Source organism: Balearica regulorum, chromosome 2 (genome assembly GCF_011004875.1).
Source record: "Balearica regulorum gibbericeps isolate bBalReg1 chromosome 2, bBalReg1.pri, whole genome shotgun sequence".
NCBI classification, from domain to species: Eukaryota; Metazoa; Chordata; class Aves; order Gruiformes; family Gruidae; genus Balearica; species Balearica regulorum.
The window spans coordinates 20729984-20749825 of NC_046185.1; the positions used below are offsets into that span (position 1 = coordinate 20729984).

The window sequence follows — 19842 nt, forward strand, 5'->3', positions numbered from 1 at the left end:
AAAAAATTTTTAAAATAAAAAATAAATGACAAACTGGTCTCAGAAACCAGAAAGCATGAGAGAGAAAACAAAATGATTTTTAAGTAGTATATAACTATACAGAGAACAAACCATCTGGGGAAAAAAACCCCACTTTTAACAGTGACATTGGCAACCTCTCAGCTGGCCCTTCACAACTTTGGATTCAGGAAATCAGAGGTATTAAGTGAAATGCAGCAATTCAAAAGCAGCATCAAGGTCCTAAGAACATGAGGAGACCTGCCTCAAGATGTCAAAGAGATTAAATCCAAAATTGTATGTAGCCAGGGGCAAGGAAAAGGGAGTTTACAAGTTTCAAGATAAGTTTCAAGCCTGCTCATCTATTTACTTTCTCCAATTGCTATACCTCCTGTATACCTTCTGCAATAAATTGTCCCACAACTCTGACTTCAAGCACAGGTTTTGAACTTTTGAAAGCCTGTGACAGTCACTCTCACCAAGCCTTGCTGTGCACTGGAGTATACCTTGTGAGGTATGGAAGACACAGAGAAAGTGTGCTCCAGGCTCAGCCAGACTAAAACATACCTGTGCCTTAAGGGCTGGCTACTGGCTTTTAGAAGTGCCGGTAGGAAGATCAGGGACAGAAGTTTAGGTGTAGCCTTGACCTGTTATTCCACTAAGAATAAAAATTAAAAACCCTGAAGTAATGAATTCTACTCTTATTGCAGTAAAACATATGTAAAGTAAGCAACCCTCAAAGTATGAATCTGGCTGGATGACTCAGACATTATTTATACTTTTCTTATGATTAACTTCTTGCTGGCAACATCACCATATAAAATAAGACACCATTCAACACTTTCAAGGCAACATCATTGTACACCCTAAAATTAAGCATCATAAATTTAGTTATCCTCAGAATAATTACATTAAAGTTTCACTGGCACTTTGGACAAGTCTGTGATGTTGTAACTTCAGCTTAAAATAGTGACCAATTTAAACTAAACATTTGTTTAACATATTGTCATGCAACATGGATTTAATAGTAGTTTAGAGCTGTAATCTTGATGTTTTTCATTACTCTGTAACTTTTTGTTGTCATTTATCTAAACTATGTAAGCATTAAGTTTGTGGGACTATGACCAGTACACCAAGGTCAAGTCCATTAGAAAAAATGAGTCTCTTTCTTAATAAGTTCTTTGAAATGTGCTGTGATTTCCAAACATTACTCAGGAATGTAATTCTATTTTAGTACCATGAATTTCAATACAAGTCCTTGCAAAGACAGTATGAGTGTAAAAGTGCTCAAGAACCTCAACAGGAAATACAGTAATAATAAACCTAGCAGAGGCCTTTGTAACAAGGACGGTTACAAGCAATTTTGATTTGACAAATTACATTAAATCAATCTTAATTCTTTTTACAGGAAAGAGGCAGCCTTTGGAAGATCACAGAATCACAGAATAGTTGAGGTTGGAAGGGATCTCCAGAGGTCATCTGGTCCAACCTCCAAAGATGGGCAAGAGCAGCAGATGTTACATATCTTGATATTTGTCAAGTTTTTGATTTTTATCTCATATGCAAAATTCATTGGAATAGTATAAAATTAACTGGAAAACCACAGGAAAATAAATAGCAATAGCTCTCGGTCAAACTGAATGTGCTTGTTAACTGGATCTACTTTATACTTACCTGCTGTTTTCACTTGTGATTACAAAAGTGGAATAAACAGTACATTTATGAAATATGAATTGAGTTGCAAAAACACTGGAACAGGGATTAAAAATCAAATTAATCACAACAAATTGAAAAAGTTGTCTGAACAAATCAGAATACAATTTAATAACAACAAAGTTGGTGACATATGAAGGAACAGTCAGCTCTCAATACAGATAGCCATTTAGTAGGAAAGTCTTTGGAAACTTTGGGGATTACAAGCAGAATATGAATGAGGAGCACAGTGTATAAGACATCTGCTCCTTTTAACCAGTATGGGAAGCTTAAACCAGAATACCATCCACACTTTAGGAATCACACTGGAAAGATGTGGACCTAGTGTAGGGAATGCAGAAGCTGGCAAAAGTGTGATCAGGGATCACAAAAACACAAGAAAAGCTGGAAAGATGTGAGGTTGTTTAGAATATTGAAAAGGAATACAGCAATACAGTCTTTGCAAAGAAAGGCTGCCTCAGAAAGGGTGGGATTTGTCCGTTCTCAGCAGTGATAGAGACTTAAAGTGCTGTGACAGAGGTGGAGGTTAGACCTCAGAAAAAATTTAATTTAAGCCAGTTTACCCTGGAATAGATTGCCTAGGCAGAGTGGGGAGTATGTACCGCTGGTAGTCTTTAAGAACAGGTGAAACAGGAACCTGAAGACATGCAGGTAGAGCTGATCCTACCTTAGGACAGGGGTCCCTATTGGTCTTACACTCAGTCTTTTCACTTAGGTTTCACTGCACTCCTGCCCTGGCCTCACCCCTTACCTTTATATTTAGCTTTCAGCTCATTCCTAAAGCCTTGGCCACCCTTATACTTAAGAAATCATAGAGAAAGATATAATGAGCTGATGTCATACTCCTACTCTTCATGTGCATTATTCTCTTCTTTCACTTGCACCTTCCTTCTATATTAGGGAACATGCACCACCCTGTGTGCATGCTATGTGTGCACGTATGTACTTTTTAAACAAAAGAAGCTCCCATTCCTGATAAGCCTTAAAAAGCCACCAAAATAAATGTTTGGTAACACACACTTCTTAATCAAGTTGCATCAGTACACCTCATAATGCCATTTCAGAGTTATGATGCAGTTGGTAATCGCTGAGATTGTACAGTATAGAGGTGATGCATTTCTTTCTAAATTAAAACTATGAGTAAATATCAAATAGCAACACTTACATTATGTCATCAGTTTTGAAGAGGAAATGACCCCACAGATTAATGAGGAATTCTGTCTAGAAGTCAAAGGTATGATATAGTCTTATATTATTAAAAAAGAGCTAGATATGATCTAACCTACTTCAAACAGCCTAGCCTTTAATAGAGAGGAGAGAAAAAGGCAGAGTACCAAGAGTCCATATTTATCTCTGGTGTAACACCAACGAAGCCAACAGAATTCCTTGAAGTTCAGTGTGCCTCAGAGCACCACATGGCAAGTGCCGCAGGACATCCTGTAAGCTGCAAGGTATGATGGATGGAAAAAGCAATGCCATTTTCCGTTCCTATTTAGGAAACATTATACTAAGAAATAAGATACCACAGGACTCTATCTCAGAAAATGGCTGTTTATTATTATGTGGCAATTGATGTATCAATTCACTAAACAAATTTACAAATTCAAATATGAACATACTCTGAGAAGTCCTCGGGAGTGAAGAAATCACAAACTTTCCTAGGAAATTTGATTTTTTTCTATACTGTACATACTAAACATAATTGTGCTGTAAATAATATACAAATAAACACTAAGTTCTACATACAACTTGCTTGAAAAGCAGTCAGGAATTAAATAGGCTATAGTTAATTTTTTCAAAATCCTAAAAGTAGGAGATCAATCATCCATCTGATCAAGTCAGACTTAAGATATTAAACCCCAGACTAGAGATAGTGATTCCCTTATTCTTAGTGCTGACACCAAACACGACCCAGACCCCCCCTGAAGGTACCTTCTAAATAGACAGACATTAATAGATAATGACTGGGAACAGAGCACGTAAATACCTTTTAAAAAATTAACAAACCTGGATTTCCTTGGACATATGAGCAATAAGAAATCACCTAGCATCTTTTTAGAAAGTGCATCTAAAAATTTCTAATTCATAGTCTGCTTCTGGCTTTACACTCCATGATGAGGGCCACTATTTATTTGTGATGATGAGGGGTCTCTACTCTGGCCAAAGCTGTCAGCAGCTGACAGCACTTCACATTTAGCAGTTTCAGACAGTCTGTTCAATACCTTTAACCCAAATTCTGCACTTCCAGAAGAACAAGACCCTTGCCAACAAATTGAGAACTGAGCAGTCTCAGGGAAGGGGGACTAAAGGAGCTGTCATTTCCTACTATTTCCAGTGCAGGTCTGTGTCACCCTGTTTACATCATGCATCATTCATCTGCTGTGATGAAATGTAACCCTGTGCTTTAAAAAAAGACCTCCGTAACAGTGAGGATACTATATCTTGGTGAGAAGTGTTTCACATATTTTCCATGGGCACAACCTCCTCCTGCTTCTATTTAAATCTCTGTAGCTCTCTTCGGGGGACATTATTCAGTCAGCAAGTTCATTCAGAAGGTGCTTAGCATAAAAAGAGGAAAAGCCAGCATGGCAGCAGACAGCAACATGGCTCCTGAAGAAAAGCCAAGCGCTACTCCTGCGAAAAGGGCTGTCCACAAGATCCGAATGGCCAGCCTAGTCTTCAGCTTGGCACGAGGTTGGCAGCAGTGGGTATCTGACCACAACATAAAGCAAGCCCAAGAGCCCTCAGGATGGGTCCCCTCTACAGAAGACTCATTGGCTAAGCCTGTACAAGAAAGATCCTTCCAAAAATGGCCAATTCCATCTGTCAAGAGGGACCAAGGAAAAGATGGCGAAAAATCCTCCGCAAAGGAATCAGTGACAATCAGAGACGCTGAAAAAAATTCAAGGGAATCAGATGAAGCCCTCAAAAAATTCAACATTAAAAGCAAAGAGGTGACCAAAACGGTTGTAAGCAAAGCCTATGAACGAGGAGGTGATGTTAGTGTCCTCAGTGAAAAATATGAGAACAACAATAGTAGCTCAGAGATGACCAAGCTCAAAGAAGAATCAAGTGCTATTGACAAAATTCTGAGTGGCAAATTATCTCCAACCATAAGGAGAAAGTGTTCAAACGTAGTGTCTGAGCTGACCAAGGGCTGGAAACAGATGGAAGAAGAGGACAAAGAGGGGGCTAAGGAAGAACAGCTGCTGAAGTGTCATGATGACAGCCTGGATGCAGAGGACAGTGGCTATGGGGAAGCAGAGGATAAACTCGAGCAAGAAGACAGTGACCGAGAGGTGATGGCTGTGAAGATTAAACGACCTGTGCCATCTTTGTAAGTAAAACATCTTTATTACATAATCACAAATGGTCAGCAGACCCTGAGGGAGGTACAGGTTTCCATAAGGAAGATGGGGGGAGGGGAAATGGTAGGAAATAGTCAGAGAGAAACTATTATTCTTGAAGAAAATAATAATAAAAAAATAATCCAGGAAATCTTTTGCATATCTCTCTGCGCTTAAGTAGTTAGTCAACAGCATCCGACTATAGCCTTGGGTTTTATGTGCTATGTACTTAATAGACACAGGAAATTATATTTGGGAAATGTTAATTATATTTCATTTTCACACTGGATTTACTGGTTCATTGAAATCACTACTTACTTCTTAATACTTTAGTTCATATTTCAGAATAACAATTTTTACATCACCAAAAGCCCACAGCTATTCATTTATTTCAGCAAATATTAAGTCTAAAGCAATATACTTGACACATAATATTTTCAAATACTTATGCATTCTTTTGCTCAGTGTAAATTGTAAATATTTTTGGGAATAATTTGCAGAGAATATCCAAAATAGACATTGCAGGAATATACTTTTAAGTACATTTTAACAAAAGCTGGGTTCACTGCTTTTCTTTGGAAGATTCCCATGGATTTGGAATTCATCAAGTCAAAGAATGGAAACTTTCACAGGAGCTGGAACCCCAAACATACACTAGAAGGCACCCAGCCTGCTTTGACATCTGCAGGATTGATTTGAATCATGCTATATAAGTCATTTGATAAAAAAACCCCCAACATTTGAATAATCAATAGATTCTTCAAATTCAAGGTCTCTCTTTGAGTACACTGTCATGAGGGTGGGAAGGGGGAAGTACTTTCATTGAATATGTTGTGGAAATGGAAGTTCCTGACATACAGACTTCCTTACGCCTGTAAATGCTGTGAAGAAAAAGCAAGCAGAATCTGTTACTTACCTGCAGAGTTATTACAGGTTCTACTTAAAATTTTGAATTAAGTAGCAAATTCATAGTATCAGATAGTTTTGAGTAATGCTTCTTTCAGTAAGAAGCTCATGTTTGAAGATTACTACACAACAGCAGGTACATATTAAATTTGGACCCCAGGTAGTATAAACAAGTAGAGTTCAGTCATAGCCATGGAGTCCTTGGGAAGTCTCCCAGAAGAGCAGAGGAACATCAGAGGCTGGTAGAAATTCTCCAGTTTCCTTTCCCAGAGGTCTCCAGCAGAACCAGCTTTCCAGAAGACAGCTACAAACAGTTGTGCTGTGACCAGATTTGCCAATGGGCAGATGCCAAACTAATTCATCACTCTTGTCAGTAAGAGATTAAAAGATCTATATGTCGAGTGCTGCAAGATGGGAAACTGTAGGCAGCTGTTTTAGACACAACACTGTTTGCTCCAGTCCTCTGTTTTACAAATGTGGTAATTCCCCAAAACAACGACAGCAGAAAGGGACATGTGGTTGAGCCTGAACTGTTTTGGTGTAAAACCTCACATTGAGCTGTAAAATTGGGATGAAGGAGAGCGCAGCCTCTAAGGCCAGGGAGCACCGAGCGATGACCAAGGCACAGCCCAGGGGCTGCCCGTTGGCTGTGCTGGGCAGGGAGGACAGCTGGAGGCACAACTTAAACCACACACACGCAACGCAAGCATGAGGCAATTTGAGACAAGAAGGCAGGGTTTTCACCCACCCAATTAGCCTGTGTGTAAAGGACTAGCAAGGCAGCAGGAATCAGAGGACGAGGGCCCGTATGTTCATATCATATCCTAATTGCCATTTCAGAAATGCAAAACTGAATCCATACTTTGCCCCTACAGAAAGGATCGTAAGGAACACGGAACATGGGCATTGTCCTCCTAGAAGTTCAGAATTCATTTAGGGTGATCATTCTGGTTAACAGCTTAACTTTTTTGATTGCTACAGGCAAAGCACTTCTTACAGTGGTTTAACATTCACAACCTTCACTTTGGATCCACAATCCTTTGTGTAGGTGCTGTACATAAAAATGTTGGACATAAAAATGGTTAAATTAGAAGATGCATTAAAAAAAAAGATAGTAACAGTAAGGTTTTTGCAAACCCACATGGGGCATGATAAAAGCAAAAGAATAGACAAGATGGTGTTTTTCTCAACCACCAAGAAGACAATTAGGATAAGAAAGGTGACAGGGTAAGAAAAGAGAATTAAAGGTTTCAGTAGGAAAAAAAAAGAGAATACTTACTAGACTGTTAAATAGAAAGATGCAACAAGGCCTTTACAGAGTTACACTATCTATCTCACTTATTGGCTTCTCTCCCCTCAACCTTGGGAACTGAAGCTCCAGGACTTCCTCAGGGATCACGGCCCTTGGAGAGAAGGGGGAGCAGCTGGCTGTGGCTGAGGGATAAGCTCTCCGTGATGGGATCTGCTTATCAGCTCCACTAAGACTATTGGTATCACTTCTAAGCAAGCTTGATTCACTTAGGGTTCCCTCCCCTTCACTGATACCTTCCCACAGGAAAAGCTGGGGAAGCAATCGATCTGAGCTTCAGCTGGAGTTAAGACTGTGCTGGCACAGTGCTTCTATGGCTTTTGGGAGATCTGTAGGTTTCAGGAGACAAATTGCTTTGCATAACCAAACCCTGTGCCCACAGTTCCTCTGGACAATGAAGCCACAATTCACGGTAAGGGGCAAATGATCACATCTTTCTCTTTCTCTGTACGACAACAGCTTATATACAAGAGGATCTGGTTTATCGTCGGGAAACAAAACTGTCTAGCTTTACCCCACTGATATATTTTAGTGCTTTCCTGCCCACACCTACCTGTTAATCCTTTACACGCACAAAACCACAGGTACTCACACACTGCCTACTCTCAGGATGCTCTGCAGTCACGCCACAGAAGAAAGGTACATTTACTTGGCAACACTATGTGCTTGATTCTTCTACTTTTCACTGTATTGATGGGGAAGAGTATTTTTGGGGCTTTTTAAATGCAGTTTCTCAATATAGCTCAGCCAAGCTAATGGCAACGCCACAGCTAAAAGAGTGGTCCTGCTCTCCTACTCCTCCTTTTATCCCTAGCATTAAGTGTCTACGCTTGGGTGCTAGAGCACATAGTGCTGCCCAGTGCTGGCATCCTTCTGGTGCACAGACCTGAACTGGGGACTTCTCTATCATTCCTATTTTCTCATTCAACAAGCTTAATAGAAAACAAAGGAATGCCCAAATAGCAGGGAAACAAAATTTTCTGCAGGTCTGCAGTCCTCTGTACTGTTTTGCTAACTGTATTATGGTTCTCTGGTGTTACTGTTTATATTGAGCTGACATTACTGGGGAAGTTTCAGAGCAGCCTTCTGGGGAATAAAAATATTAGAAAACAAATTACTTTGGCACAGCCAGAGCACAACATACTCCCTAGCCGAGCTCTGTACAGACAGGACGACAGGATGTGGACAGCTCAGACTATCTACAGCTCCCCCACAATGAGCGAGATTGGCCACTAGAGGAAAGAGCATCAACAATTTCTCCGCCTGGAGTCGTCCAGCAATATGATGTTGCTATGCACACACACACACACACACACAAAAAATCAGTAAGACCTCTGAGGGCCTTTCCTCATCCTTTGACTCTGACACAAATTGCAGTAGCCCCAAGTTTCTTTCAGGCTTGTACCCTGCCAATGGAAATGTGAATTTTGGACTTCAATCCTTGTTCAGAACCATACTTCAAATACATAAGCATAGGCAGAGCTACTGCACTCTATTACATTTTTGTTGTTTTAAGCATTGACATCTATTAGAGGGGACAGATTTTTACAGACACTACCCTCTTTTTCAGCCAAGAATAGCTGAGGACCGGTCCATACACTTTCAGTTATTGCCATTTATAACATCAGGGCAGGCAGATTTCAGGCAATCAATCAGCAACATACTGTTTCACCACCCTACAGCATTAAGTCATTCCGGGCAAAAGTTTGTCAAAATGGGCTGGAGGATGTTAATATAGATGAGATCAAGATGTGCTCAGCAAATTTGCTTTTAACTGCAAATTGGAACATGGACTAAAAGCCCCCAAAGAACTAATTTAGAAATAGTGAACTCATGCCACCTGGTGGTTAGAAACTCGTCTGGAGAAATGTGGTAACCAAGTTAAAAGATTAGTAGTAGAACTGTGTAATTAAATGATGAAAAGCAAAGCTCAAATGCCTTTTTTGTTTCTTTCAGTGCAAGCAGGTTTGGTGAAGAAGCAAGCACCAAAGCCCACAGGAAATACAGCCCCGTGAACAGCCTGAAGGACAGATGGCAAGAATGGGCCGACCAGCACATCATAACGCAGAAGCTGAATCCCTTCAGTGAGGAATTTGATCACGAGCTGGCCATGTCCACACGCCTGCACAAAGGAGATGAAGGCTACGGTCGCCCGAAGGAAGGAACCAAAACTGCTGAAAGAGCCAAGAGAGCTGAGGCCCATATCCATCGGGAGATTAGGGACATGTGCTTCATCATTGAATCGATGGCTAAGCCACGGCCTGATGGCAAGATCCAAGTCACTTTTGGAGAACTCTTTGAGAGATACGTTCGTATTTCAGATAAGGTTGTTGGGATTCTCATGAGAGCCAGGAAACACGGGCTGGTGGACTTCGAGGGAGAAATGTTATGGCAAGGAAGGGATGATAATGTCATAATTACTTTATTAAAATAAGTATGCTACAAGAGCAACTTGTTTTGGAAAATTTTTCTCCACTTCTCCCTTGCTATTAGCATTTGCACATTTTGAATGCAAGACTCCCTCGTTCACCCGCACAGAAAAAACATTGAGCATTGTTCTGAATATGCGTAACTACTGCACGATAACGCAAGTATCCGAATGGATTTTTTCTCTGTACCAGGAGGGCTTGCAGGATACTTCAATTAATTATTACTTGAAAAATAAAGAGAAAAATCTATATTGACTATAAAGCAGCTGAATATAAAACTCCACAGAAATATAAACAGCTACAAGTAAATTCCAATTTTTACTCATTCTTACATTCAAAATCTTCCTAATTATTTAAACTGGGATATCAGGAATATAAACCATGCCACATCAGAAGCTGAATAACAGTATAAACTCAGACCAAGTTTTTGATCTGTGGAAGCGATTCTGTGCACGTATTTCCTAATTTATCTATTTAAACACATGTAAAAATAGTTTTATTTGAACACAGAATCAAGGATACCACATTTGTTTCCTTTACAAACGTGGATATGCACATACTGCTGCAGTATTATCTTGTGGCAACTATTGACACAACTTTATTGTACGTATCACATACAAAATAAGACAAAATCCTTTTATAAATGAAGTTTTATATTTAATGTATTTCTATAACTAATTTATTAGTTTCATATTTACAGTTATGGATGTTGGAGAGAAAACACCCAATAGAATGTAATGCACAAAAAAGTTTTGAATAAATAGCCACATAGAAAATACCTCTTATCCAACATTGTGCAATGTATCATTTGATTATTTATGTAAATATAGTTCTTATAAATACAGGGGAAAATAACATGTAACATTAAAATGTAACATTAAAAATTGTCAGGTAACTTCTACTGTTGTATATAGTAAAAGAGTGATTACAATCAGCGTCTTCCATTGAAATGTACCTCTGTGAGAAAACATACCGAAACAGTGTTCATAACCAAAAATCCACTAACTTTAAGGAAAAGGGTGTTTCGCATTATACAGAAACACTGTCCTAATTTTTCAGCATTTGCTGTTTGAACCATTCTGATGTCACTGAAATAATATATGTCAGTTCAGGTGATGCTGAAGAGGAGTAAGTGCTAATGAACTCATACTTCAAGGTCTTAAAATTGTTTATATTATGTACAAATCTGAGACCTCTTTAAGGTCTATAATGCTTACTGGATCATATAGATCACTTTCTCTAAACTACCACTGTAAAAATAGTTATCCTGGTAAAAATGTGTTTCACATCAAAAAAGCATTTGTTTCGAGCAAGAAGCCTGGGCAAGTAATTTGCATAATGAAAAATAAATGTTTGTTTTCCCCCCTAAGATTCTTTCAAACTGAAAGACCAAATATCTTCTTACAGAAGAAAATGTGTATTAACATCTTGTCTCCATGATAAAACAAGTATTGCTAACTTATTATGAGAGTACAGGTACTCCAGTTTGAAGCTCCAATGAACACATAAATCAAATATTTTATAAGTTAGCAATACAATAACTGATTACTATGTCTATTGTAAGTTTATGTAAATCATTAATAGTTTAGATACAGTTATATGTTGTGAATCTAAGGAAAAAAAGAATTATAAGATGGATTCAATGGAATTTATTTAACAATTTTTTCTTGAGATCTCTCAGACTACTCAAGTTGACCTGCGAAACTGACCTCTAAGCGTAATACTTACATATCAGAATATTTATTTGCATATTCTTACCTTATTCTTCACATCTTTATATAATGACCTTTACAGCTGTCTAAATCGTCTTGAGGAAATTTGGTTGTGTGTTATAAATAAAACCCTTAATTTATTATTTTTCGGGTTATTCCTCCCACACGCTACAGAAGAAATACGTGTGCTTTTTCTGTGAAGTAAACCATCCAATCATAGAATGTTTTGGGTTGGAAGGGACCTCAAAGATCGTCTAGTTCCAACCCCCCTGCCATGGGCAGGGACACCCTCCACTAGACCACGTTGCCCAAAGCCTCATCCAACCTGGCCTTGAACGCTTCCAGGGATGGGGCCTCCACAACCTCTCTGGGCAACCTGTTCCAGTGCCTCACCACCCTCACAGGAAAGAATTTCTTCCTAACATCTAATTTAAATAGACCCTCCTTCAGCTTAAACCCATTACCCCTTGTCCTGTCACTACATTCCCTGATAAGCAGTCCCTCACCAGCTTTCCTGTAGGCCCCTTCAGGTACTGGAAGGCTGCTCTAAGGTCTCCCCGGAGCCTTCTCTTTTCCAGGCTGAACAACCCCAACTCTCTCAGCCTGTCACAATAAGTTGTTTCAAAATATAAGTACATTCTCATGTTCACAGGCTGGTAAAATATTTCCCTGTCAAGGTTTCTCTGTGCAAAGCACCAGAAGATTTCAGAGTGCACGGAAATGAAACAGTCCTTATGCAAAATACCTGTACAACAAATACACACTAAAGGCACATAAGCGTTAAGTGAATTACATATTTCTGCTCACAAGAACTCTTGTCCTATCACAGGACAACACAGCAGAGATACAGTTCACCACAGATGATGTTGTTTTCTTTTTCAGTGTTATGTTCATGTGTGCCAAAGCCCAAGAGCACCTCACCATTCTACGAGGAACTGTATGCATCTGCTTTCATTCAGTGACCCAAGGCAGTAGGAGTGATCTATTTTTGTACTGAACCACAGAAATTGTATACCATCAAGAGGTGCATTTCAACGTTATGCATGTTTACTGCATGTAGTAAGAGCTTGTGCTTTGATATGAAGTCTATGCCATCTACTACCTCACCTTCAGGGAAACATCTGGAATACAACTAGGCATGTACTGCTGAAGTAGGAATGAAAAAAAAAAACACCTTCCTGGCTTGGATCTTGAGACAACAAAGTAGTCTGTAGAAACTGTAGAGTAAATTAAGTTCTTCCGCTTCTTCCTACCTGTTCAGTAGGAAGATGAAAGTTGGAGGGCCTTTTCTACTCTATCTTCTACTTGCTGAGCACTGCTTCTAACAAAGAAATCGTTACACAAAAGGCAGGCAGCAATTACTGCCAACAATTCTCATTCACACAGGAGCCATCTCTCCCTCATTGCATGCCTACTGACAAGAGGCTGGGCTGACTGGATCATGAGCCAATTCTAGTTCTGGCATTTTACTGCTCTTGCCCCATATGATGCAGGGAGGCAGACACCTGACGTAGACTGAATAAACTGCTGGCATTCTCAAACACAATCATCTTCCTCCAGGTTCATTAGGGCAAGTTAAACATTTACTTTGGAGGCAACAATTACTAATGATCCAGTCTTAATGTCTGAAATTTAGGCATATCTGCACCTAAGTTAGTGCTGGGATTTATATGTTTCATTTTAAAATTTGTGAACAACAGATTATTGGCATTTGACTTTTCTGCAGGCTCCTGTATGCCCACCAGAAGTCATTGCGGACAATATATATTGTCATATAAGGCAAATAATAATACTGGGGGCAAGAGTGGCAAGGACAGAGGAGATGGGGAACCTTCCCATTTTCTCCTTTATGGAACGCAGCAGAGAAAATTGAACTTCTGTAACTTTTATTCAAATACATTCAGCAACAGAATAGAGCAGTGGCACCCCTTGAATCTCAACATTTTGTTTAGCTGATGTCTTCTTGTGTATTGGAACACCCAGATATACATGCATTTATACCTACCATAAGATAAAACCAAAATTATAGGTTTAGAGAAAGGTAACATTAGATTAATTGACATTTGAGGGAAAAAGCCTAGCCTTCAAGCTCCCAGGCCCTCTTCAAATTTCTCCTTGCCTTTAAATCCATACATCAGCTGTGTAACAATATAATCACTACTATACATCCTAAATCTATAGCTCACTGCAGATAACTTCTTAAGCCTCCTATTCATAGTCATCCCAATGCAATGTTAAAAACTTTATGCAACACCTCTCCCCGCACCCCATTTCTTCCATTTTTCCACTCAAAATATTTTATTTCCAATTGGATAAAAAACCCACATGTGATATGACTATATGATTTGTCCCACACCATCCTCCATCATTTACCTTTGATTAGGCAGTAACATACAAAGCCTTCTAGAGTGTGAAAAGTATTTACAGTTTTTGTGTAAGATAAATATTTAATATTGGTATCATTTATGATGTATGGAAGTGTTTTACATAGGTTAAATTTTATAACTTTTTTTTAACATAAAGATGTGTGACAAGCTTATCCATGCAAAGTAGATGGAGAAAATAAATCTGAATTCATTAAAAAAACAACTGAACAAAAGTACTCCATAAATTATTCAGTCTACCTCTCCTACTATATTGTAACTGTTACATTCCTGTGAAACTAAATATTCTACTTAAATTCTAAGTAGTAAGGTGATAAAGGTCAGAAACTGCTTGATTAAAGCAGTCTTCATAGATTTTAAGACCTGCTTTCCTATTGCTGACTTGCTTGAAAAATAAAACCCTTAACCTTTCAGATAAAGGTTACTCTCATGGTAGCTTAGCATGTTATTTTCTTAACTACTGTATTCACCCCCAAAAAGTTTTATTTGAAAGAGATTTCCTTCTGATAAGTAACATGTGCCTTATTTTCCTGTCTGAGGCTTGTGTTCTCTTGCAAGGGTTGTATAGTTTGCTAGGAAAGTGGAGTTCCTTCCTTGGTATTGAAAAACTCTTCTGTAGGAACTGTGAGGTACATTTTCCATATTCTGAATGTACCTTTCATGCTTGAGTAACAGGATGGAATTTGTATAAGAAGAAATATATTTGACTTTCACACCTTTGTATTTTTTCAAGTCTTAGAGCAGTTGCTGCAGTGGCTTGAGGCAAGCGGATGGTTCACTGGATGCATATCCTACCCACAGGAAATCAGCTCCCTCCTCCATTGCAGTAATTGCTTCTTTAAAATGTTTCTGTACAACCAGGGTTCCGTATTACAGCTCATTTTTAAAACAAGGGAAGGCTACTGAAATAAAATAAGCTGTAGTGGAAAGTACAACATTTGTGGTGAGATGTTCAATCATCATTGATCACAGAACAAACATTGGCAAGTCCTGTTGCCACAACTACTTCAGCTGCTATGTATACAACACACCACACCAACATCTCAAAGTCACTGCTTCCACCACAGGGCACAATGAAAGTAGTTTAGTGTTCAACAGCGTGTGTACTACTAGCAGCGTAACTACTACAACAGAAACACGACAAGGATTACAAAGCTTGTCAGATAAGCAGGACAGCAGAAAGCAGAGCTTAGACATCACGCTGGTGATACTGCAATGGGACAGCCAGCTTTGATCTGTATTCCAGTAAAAATAAGTGTATACCATTCACTCAGCCAGACACTCTCTCTCTGCTCCAGTACCACAGCGTATCATAGAATCGTTTGGGTTGGAAAAGACCTTTAAGATCATCAAGTCCTCCGCTCAACCATGTCCCTCAGCACCACATCTACATGTCTTTTAAATACCTCCAGGGATGGTGACTCAACCACTTCCCTGGGCAGCCTGTGATTGACAACCCTTTCAGTGAAGAAATGTTTCCTAATATCCCATTTAAACCTCCCCTGGCACAACTTGATGCCACTTCCTCTTGTCCTACCACTTGATACTTGGGAGAAGAGACCACCACCCACCTGGCTACAACCTCTTTTCAGGTAGTTGTAGAGAGCCATAAGGTCTCCCCTCAGCCTCCTTTTCTCCAGACTGAACAACCCCAGTTCCCTCAGCTGCCCCTCATAAGACTTGTGCTCCAGACCCTTCACCAGCTTCATTGCCCTTCTCTGGGCACGCTTCAGCACCTCAATGTCTGTCTTGTAGTGAGGTCCCCAAAACTGAACATGGTACTTGAGGTGCGGCCTCACCAGTGCCGAGTACAGGGGTACGATCGCTTCCCTACTTCTGCTGGCCACACCGTTTCTGATACTATATTCTGTAGCTCTATTTCACACTGCAGTAGCACGTACTCTTAAATGGAGAGAGAGTAGAGGTTTGTTCCCTTGAGTTCTCTATTGCTGTGACAATAGTAAAACACTCTGATGATGTGCTCATTTACAAAGGAAGAATACAAAAGTGAGATTTAAGATTCAAGTCCTCACTGAGGAATTTCAGGGAGTATCCAAATCAAGACTGCTATTTTTTTTTTTTTTTTAATTTGAAACTGATTAGTAAATATTTTTACTCCTCTTCCAGGACTGGATTTTGTGCAGACACGCTAACTCCCATACAAAAAACCCCCAAAACTCTACTGTAGTATATATAGATGAGCAGGAAGGTGCAAGCATGACCCATATGTGAGAAATCATGTCCTTTCGCAGATTATACAAAATTAACATAAATAGGGGTTAGTGCTGAAAGACGTGGTGAGAATCCCAGGTACCTGAGGAAAACATTGTTAGTCAATGAATGCATCTGAGTACGGTATGCTGAGGCAGAGTCTTCTGGCACTGAACTGCCAAATGTAGCTCCTAAAGCCTTCAGCATATGTTAAACCTCAACTCTTTACAATCACAGAAGCAAACCTTGCCAGGAGAGACGGAAAGAAATTATATTGCAGAAAACGCATATTGAATTGAAGGCAGGAGGTACATCAAGACAGTGCCTTTGATCTCATCTATGGAGTCTTTTTATACGTGTCATACAGAAATTAACTACAGCTTTGGTTAACAAAATTCATAGTCTTTCATTAATAGATCTACACAGTAATGCGTGCCCTTTACAGCTAGTCACATCATTGAGTGTTACCACAGTCATTAACTCAAATGTCTTTCTGCTCCTTAACTAATTTAGTATTTATATAAGCATGATTGGTACTGTGCTGCTTACTATACTGTTCTTGATTTCCACTTCCCCCCCCTGCCCCCCACCATGTGCCTTTCCAAGACTGGTCCAATACTTAGAGACATTCAGCTATTGAAGATTTTCTGTGCTTTTATAAAATTCTTCAAACTATAATTCTTTATAAAATTCTTCACAGTAGCATTCAAAATCTAAAATACGCTTTATTTGCAATATGAGCTTAAGATAGAGACTAAGCACTTGAATTAATGGGTTTTGTCAGGAAGGATAATCTGAGACGCTTTTCTTCTCTCTCTTGAAAATGGATGAAGACGGCATATTTCACTCTCACTGCTTCCCACTGGGCTTTCAAAAAAACCAAAAACAGATGAGCAAGTGCATCCTATATATTGAGTAAAGTTATTAAATGAGCAGCAATAATCTGCATTTGTGCTTCTAAGTAAACTCCAACTTCTAAATAAATTCCAACTCAAGTTTATTTTTACATATATTTAGATTTATTTGCTATACATCACTGTGACTTTATAGTACTTAAAATCCATTTGAGGATTTTTTTGTTGTTGTAATAGTCAGTCTTAACTCCACAAAGACAATAATACTGCTGTGGAAGACCAAAGGGGAGAAAAGCCATTTCAATTTATTTACAGTTCCTTATTTTGTAAACATTTAGTCTACACATTGTACTAAGATATAATAAGGATAAAGAGCTATACATAGAGACAGGAAACAAAGCCCTGTATTTCTATTCATATTGAGCATTAGCGTATTATAGATGAAACATCTGCCCTTTCTCATTACCATAGCAGTAAGCTGTCTTCAAATAAGTTTTTAAAACTTTCCAGAGATGTTAATATTTTGAACTATACAACTACATCTACTTAAGCCAACCCATTTGACTTTTATTCCATTTCTAGAATAATTTAAAGTGCTATAAGCAACCCGTCAATCAACACTTTTCTATAATAACAAAACTACTTTAAACATTAATTTACAAGATAATATACAATGTTCATCTGAAACAGCTGAAATTTCAGCACAAAGTCAGTCACTGTCACATTTAACAGCAATTTTTTTGTTTTGTGGGTTTTTTTTGTTTGTTTTTGTTTTTTGCAGAACATAGAATAAAAGCTTTGAAACAAAGTTTTGTTGAGCTGTTATTGCCACAATGGCTTATCAATTTTTCTACAAAAGTGGACAAGAGCTACTGGAACTGTATTCTAGCCTGTCATTTTTTTTTTGAGGTCACATGACAGTAAGTTTGCATATTCCACGAGTCTACTGAATTACAATATTGTCTACGTATAGTACATTATCTCATTTTAATCAGAGCTGGTGCTAACTGTAAATTTACAACATAGACCCACTCAAAAACATCACAACTATTTTTTTCTTTGGACAGGAATAAGCTATATTCTTGGAGTTGATGTGCTACACGGCTACAACAGTATAACAGCATATATCTGACACTTTATGTTGAAGAAAGATGCATCTGTTTCTGTACTTTTAATGCCCTACTATAGCTACAAATTGCTCACCGAGGTTTGCTTGCTTTAGCCTTTTAATTTTATGGAACTATCATACTCTTATATTCCCTTGCTATTTTATAAGTCCTTGCCACGTAGCTCAATATTGTCAGTATTTGTCCCAAACCTGCAGATCGTTAACAGCATGTGCAAAAACACACTTTAATACAATCAGCATGCAGCTAGAACATGTATCAACCAACTTTTTTTTTCTAAACATGAACAATAAACAAGACAAGTGGCACTGTTGACTTTGGGTATCTTCTAACTTCACCATATGTGTACTGGTATGTGTTAAGAAGGAATGCTGGGCTTCTCATCTATTTGTGGCACCATATGAATTAAACCATCATTGGTCCGGACCAAACACCCACACGCAGCTTTCTTCTTACATAGGTTCACAGAGGGCAACTTCATTTATAGACATAATTTGAATACAAAAATAACCTATATTCAGTGAAGCAGCCCCCTAGTAGGATTGCAGAAAGGTGTGTGTGGGAAACCTGGGAGGCAACTGTAAAAAGGGTAAGAAAATTTTGTAGGCTGCAAGGCTCAAAGTAACTGATGTTAATTTAGTCCATGTGGTCTATACTTTGTAAAAGTGTCTACAGCTTAGAAAAGTAGGACAGTATATTACAGATGTGAGTGCATGAAGAAAAGTCTGCTATTTAAAAATAACAACTAGATGGCCACGCTGAAAACTTACAAAAGAAATGAGAAAGGTAAACTGGTGCATTATATTGCTCCTAGGGATTTTTGAGCTGCACTGATTCATGTCAGGTTTGGGACAATACCCTGTAGAAATAGTTAAATCCTCATTCAAAAGCCCATATTTCTATGTCTTGAATAATGAAGTCTTCTCGCTTAGAAAGTGTGTGATTCCCGAATGTTTTACATGAATGACTTCTTCCATGGTAGAGATCGCCATCGAGCCAAAGAGCAAACTCCCCTCTGCAAGACAGACAATGTATTAAAGCAAAAGACTGAGGGAGTAACCATTAAACTTATGAATGTATTTTTCATTCAGAATTCAGGAACAAGGAGGGATTATAGAATTCTTTTTCAACACAAATGCCTCATACCTGTTGATAAATTTGAAACTGCAAAGATTTATTATTTTTTTACTATTTATTATTAATTTGGGAACATCCCTCTTGCAGACATTTTGAAATAAAAAGCTAACGAGAATTCCTTAGTTTTCACTCCCTTCCATTTATATTAAGAAAAAGGCATAACAGTACTCTTATATATGAGAACATCCCATGCTTATGCATGGCGGAGGGGGGGAAAGGACTGAGACAACACATAATTTCTGAAGACACTGCCATATCTCGGGATGGTACAGTTTCAATTCAAGCCTCTTCTAGCTACACATAATTTCCACACCTTCAGAATCATAATATCTTGTGTCCATTCTGAATATCCCAAGGCACATATGCAAGTAGAGCATGCAAGGCATCATGACCTTGCAAGGCTGAAACTTGATGTAACACTATGCTGAAGACAAACCTCCCGTTTAAGTTTCCTCAGCATAGGAAGCTAAACATCTGACATACTAAATCTTCCTTGACTGGTAACTGTTGAGTCCTGAGCTATCAGACTGAAGTGAATTCCAAATTTTCTTTTCAAAGATGTGCAGACATGCACACTTTTAAGAGACTCTAATGACAAAAAGACATTATAACTTACCCTCCTCCACCAAAAGCAAGGGAGTCCATGTCTCCTTTAATGAAGAACATGTTGTCTCCTGTCCACTTGAAAACCTAATTAAAAAAAGAAAGAAACAGAC

General features: G+C 38.7%; 2 protein-coding genes across 10 annotated transcripts in view; one reads left to right on the forward strand and one right to left on the reverse strand.

The window, feature by feature from the left end:
• Window positions 1-11805, forward strand: part of ABRA (actin binding Rho activating protein) — a 37244-nt gene extending 25439 nt beyond the window's left edge. The window contains exons 2-3 of the mRNA XM_075743506.1: window positions 4222-5047; window positions 9229-11805. Of these exons, the coding sequence (XP_075599621.1) occupies window positions 4296-5047; window positions 9229-9706 (1230 nt within the window). The 5' untranslated portion in view covers window positions 4222-4295 and the 3' untranslated portion in view covers window positions 9707-11805. The remainder of the gene's footprint in view (window positions 1-4221; window positions 5048-9228) is intronic.
• A 5199-nt stretch (window positions 11806-17004) lies between these two features.
• The window catches only part of OXR1 (oxidation resistance 1), a 299537-nt gene continuing 296699 nt past the window's right edge, over window positions 17005-19842 (reverse strand). For all 9 annotated transcript variants that reach the window (XM_075743500.1, XM_075743497.1, XM_075743499.1 and 6 more), the window contains 2 exons: window positions 19743-19816; window positions 17005-19004 (listed from right to left, as the gene is read on the reverse strand). In XM_075743500.1, coding sequence (XP_075599615.1) covers window positions 18869-19004; window positions 19743-19816 — 210 coding nt within the window. In that variant the 3' untranslated portion in view covers window positions 17005-18868. The remainder of the gene's footprint in view (window positions 19005-19742; window positions 19817-19842) is intronic.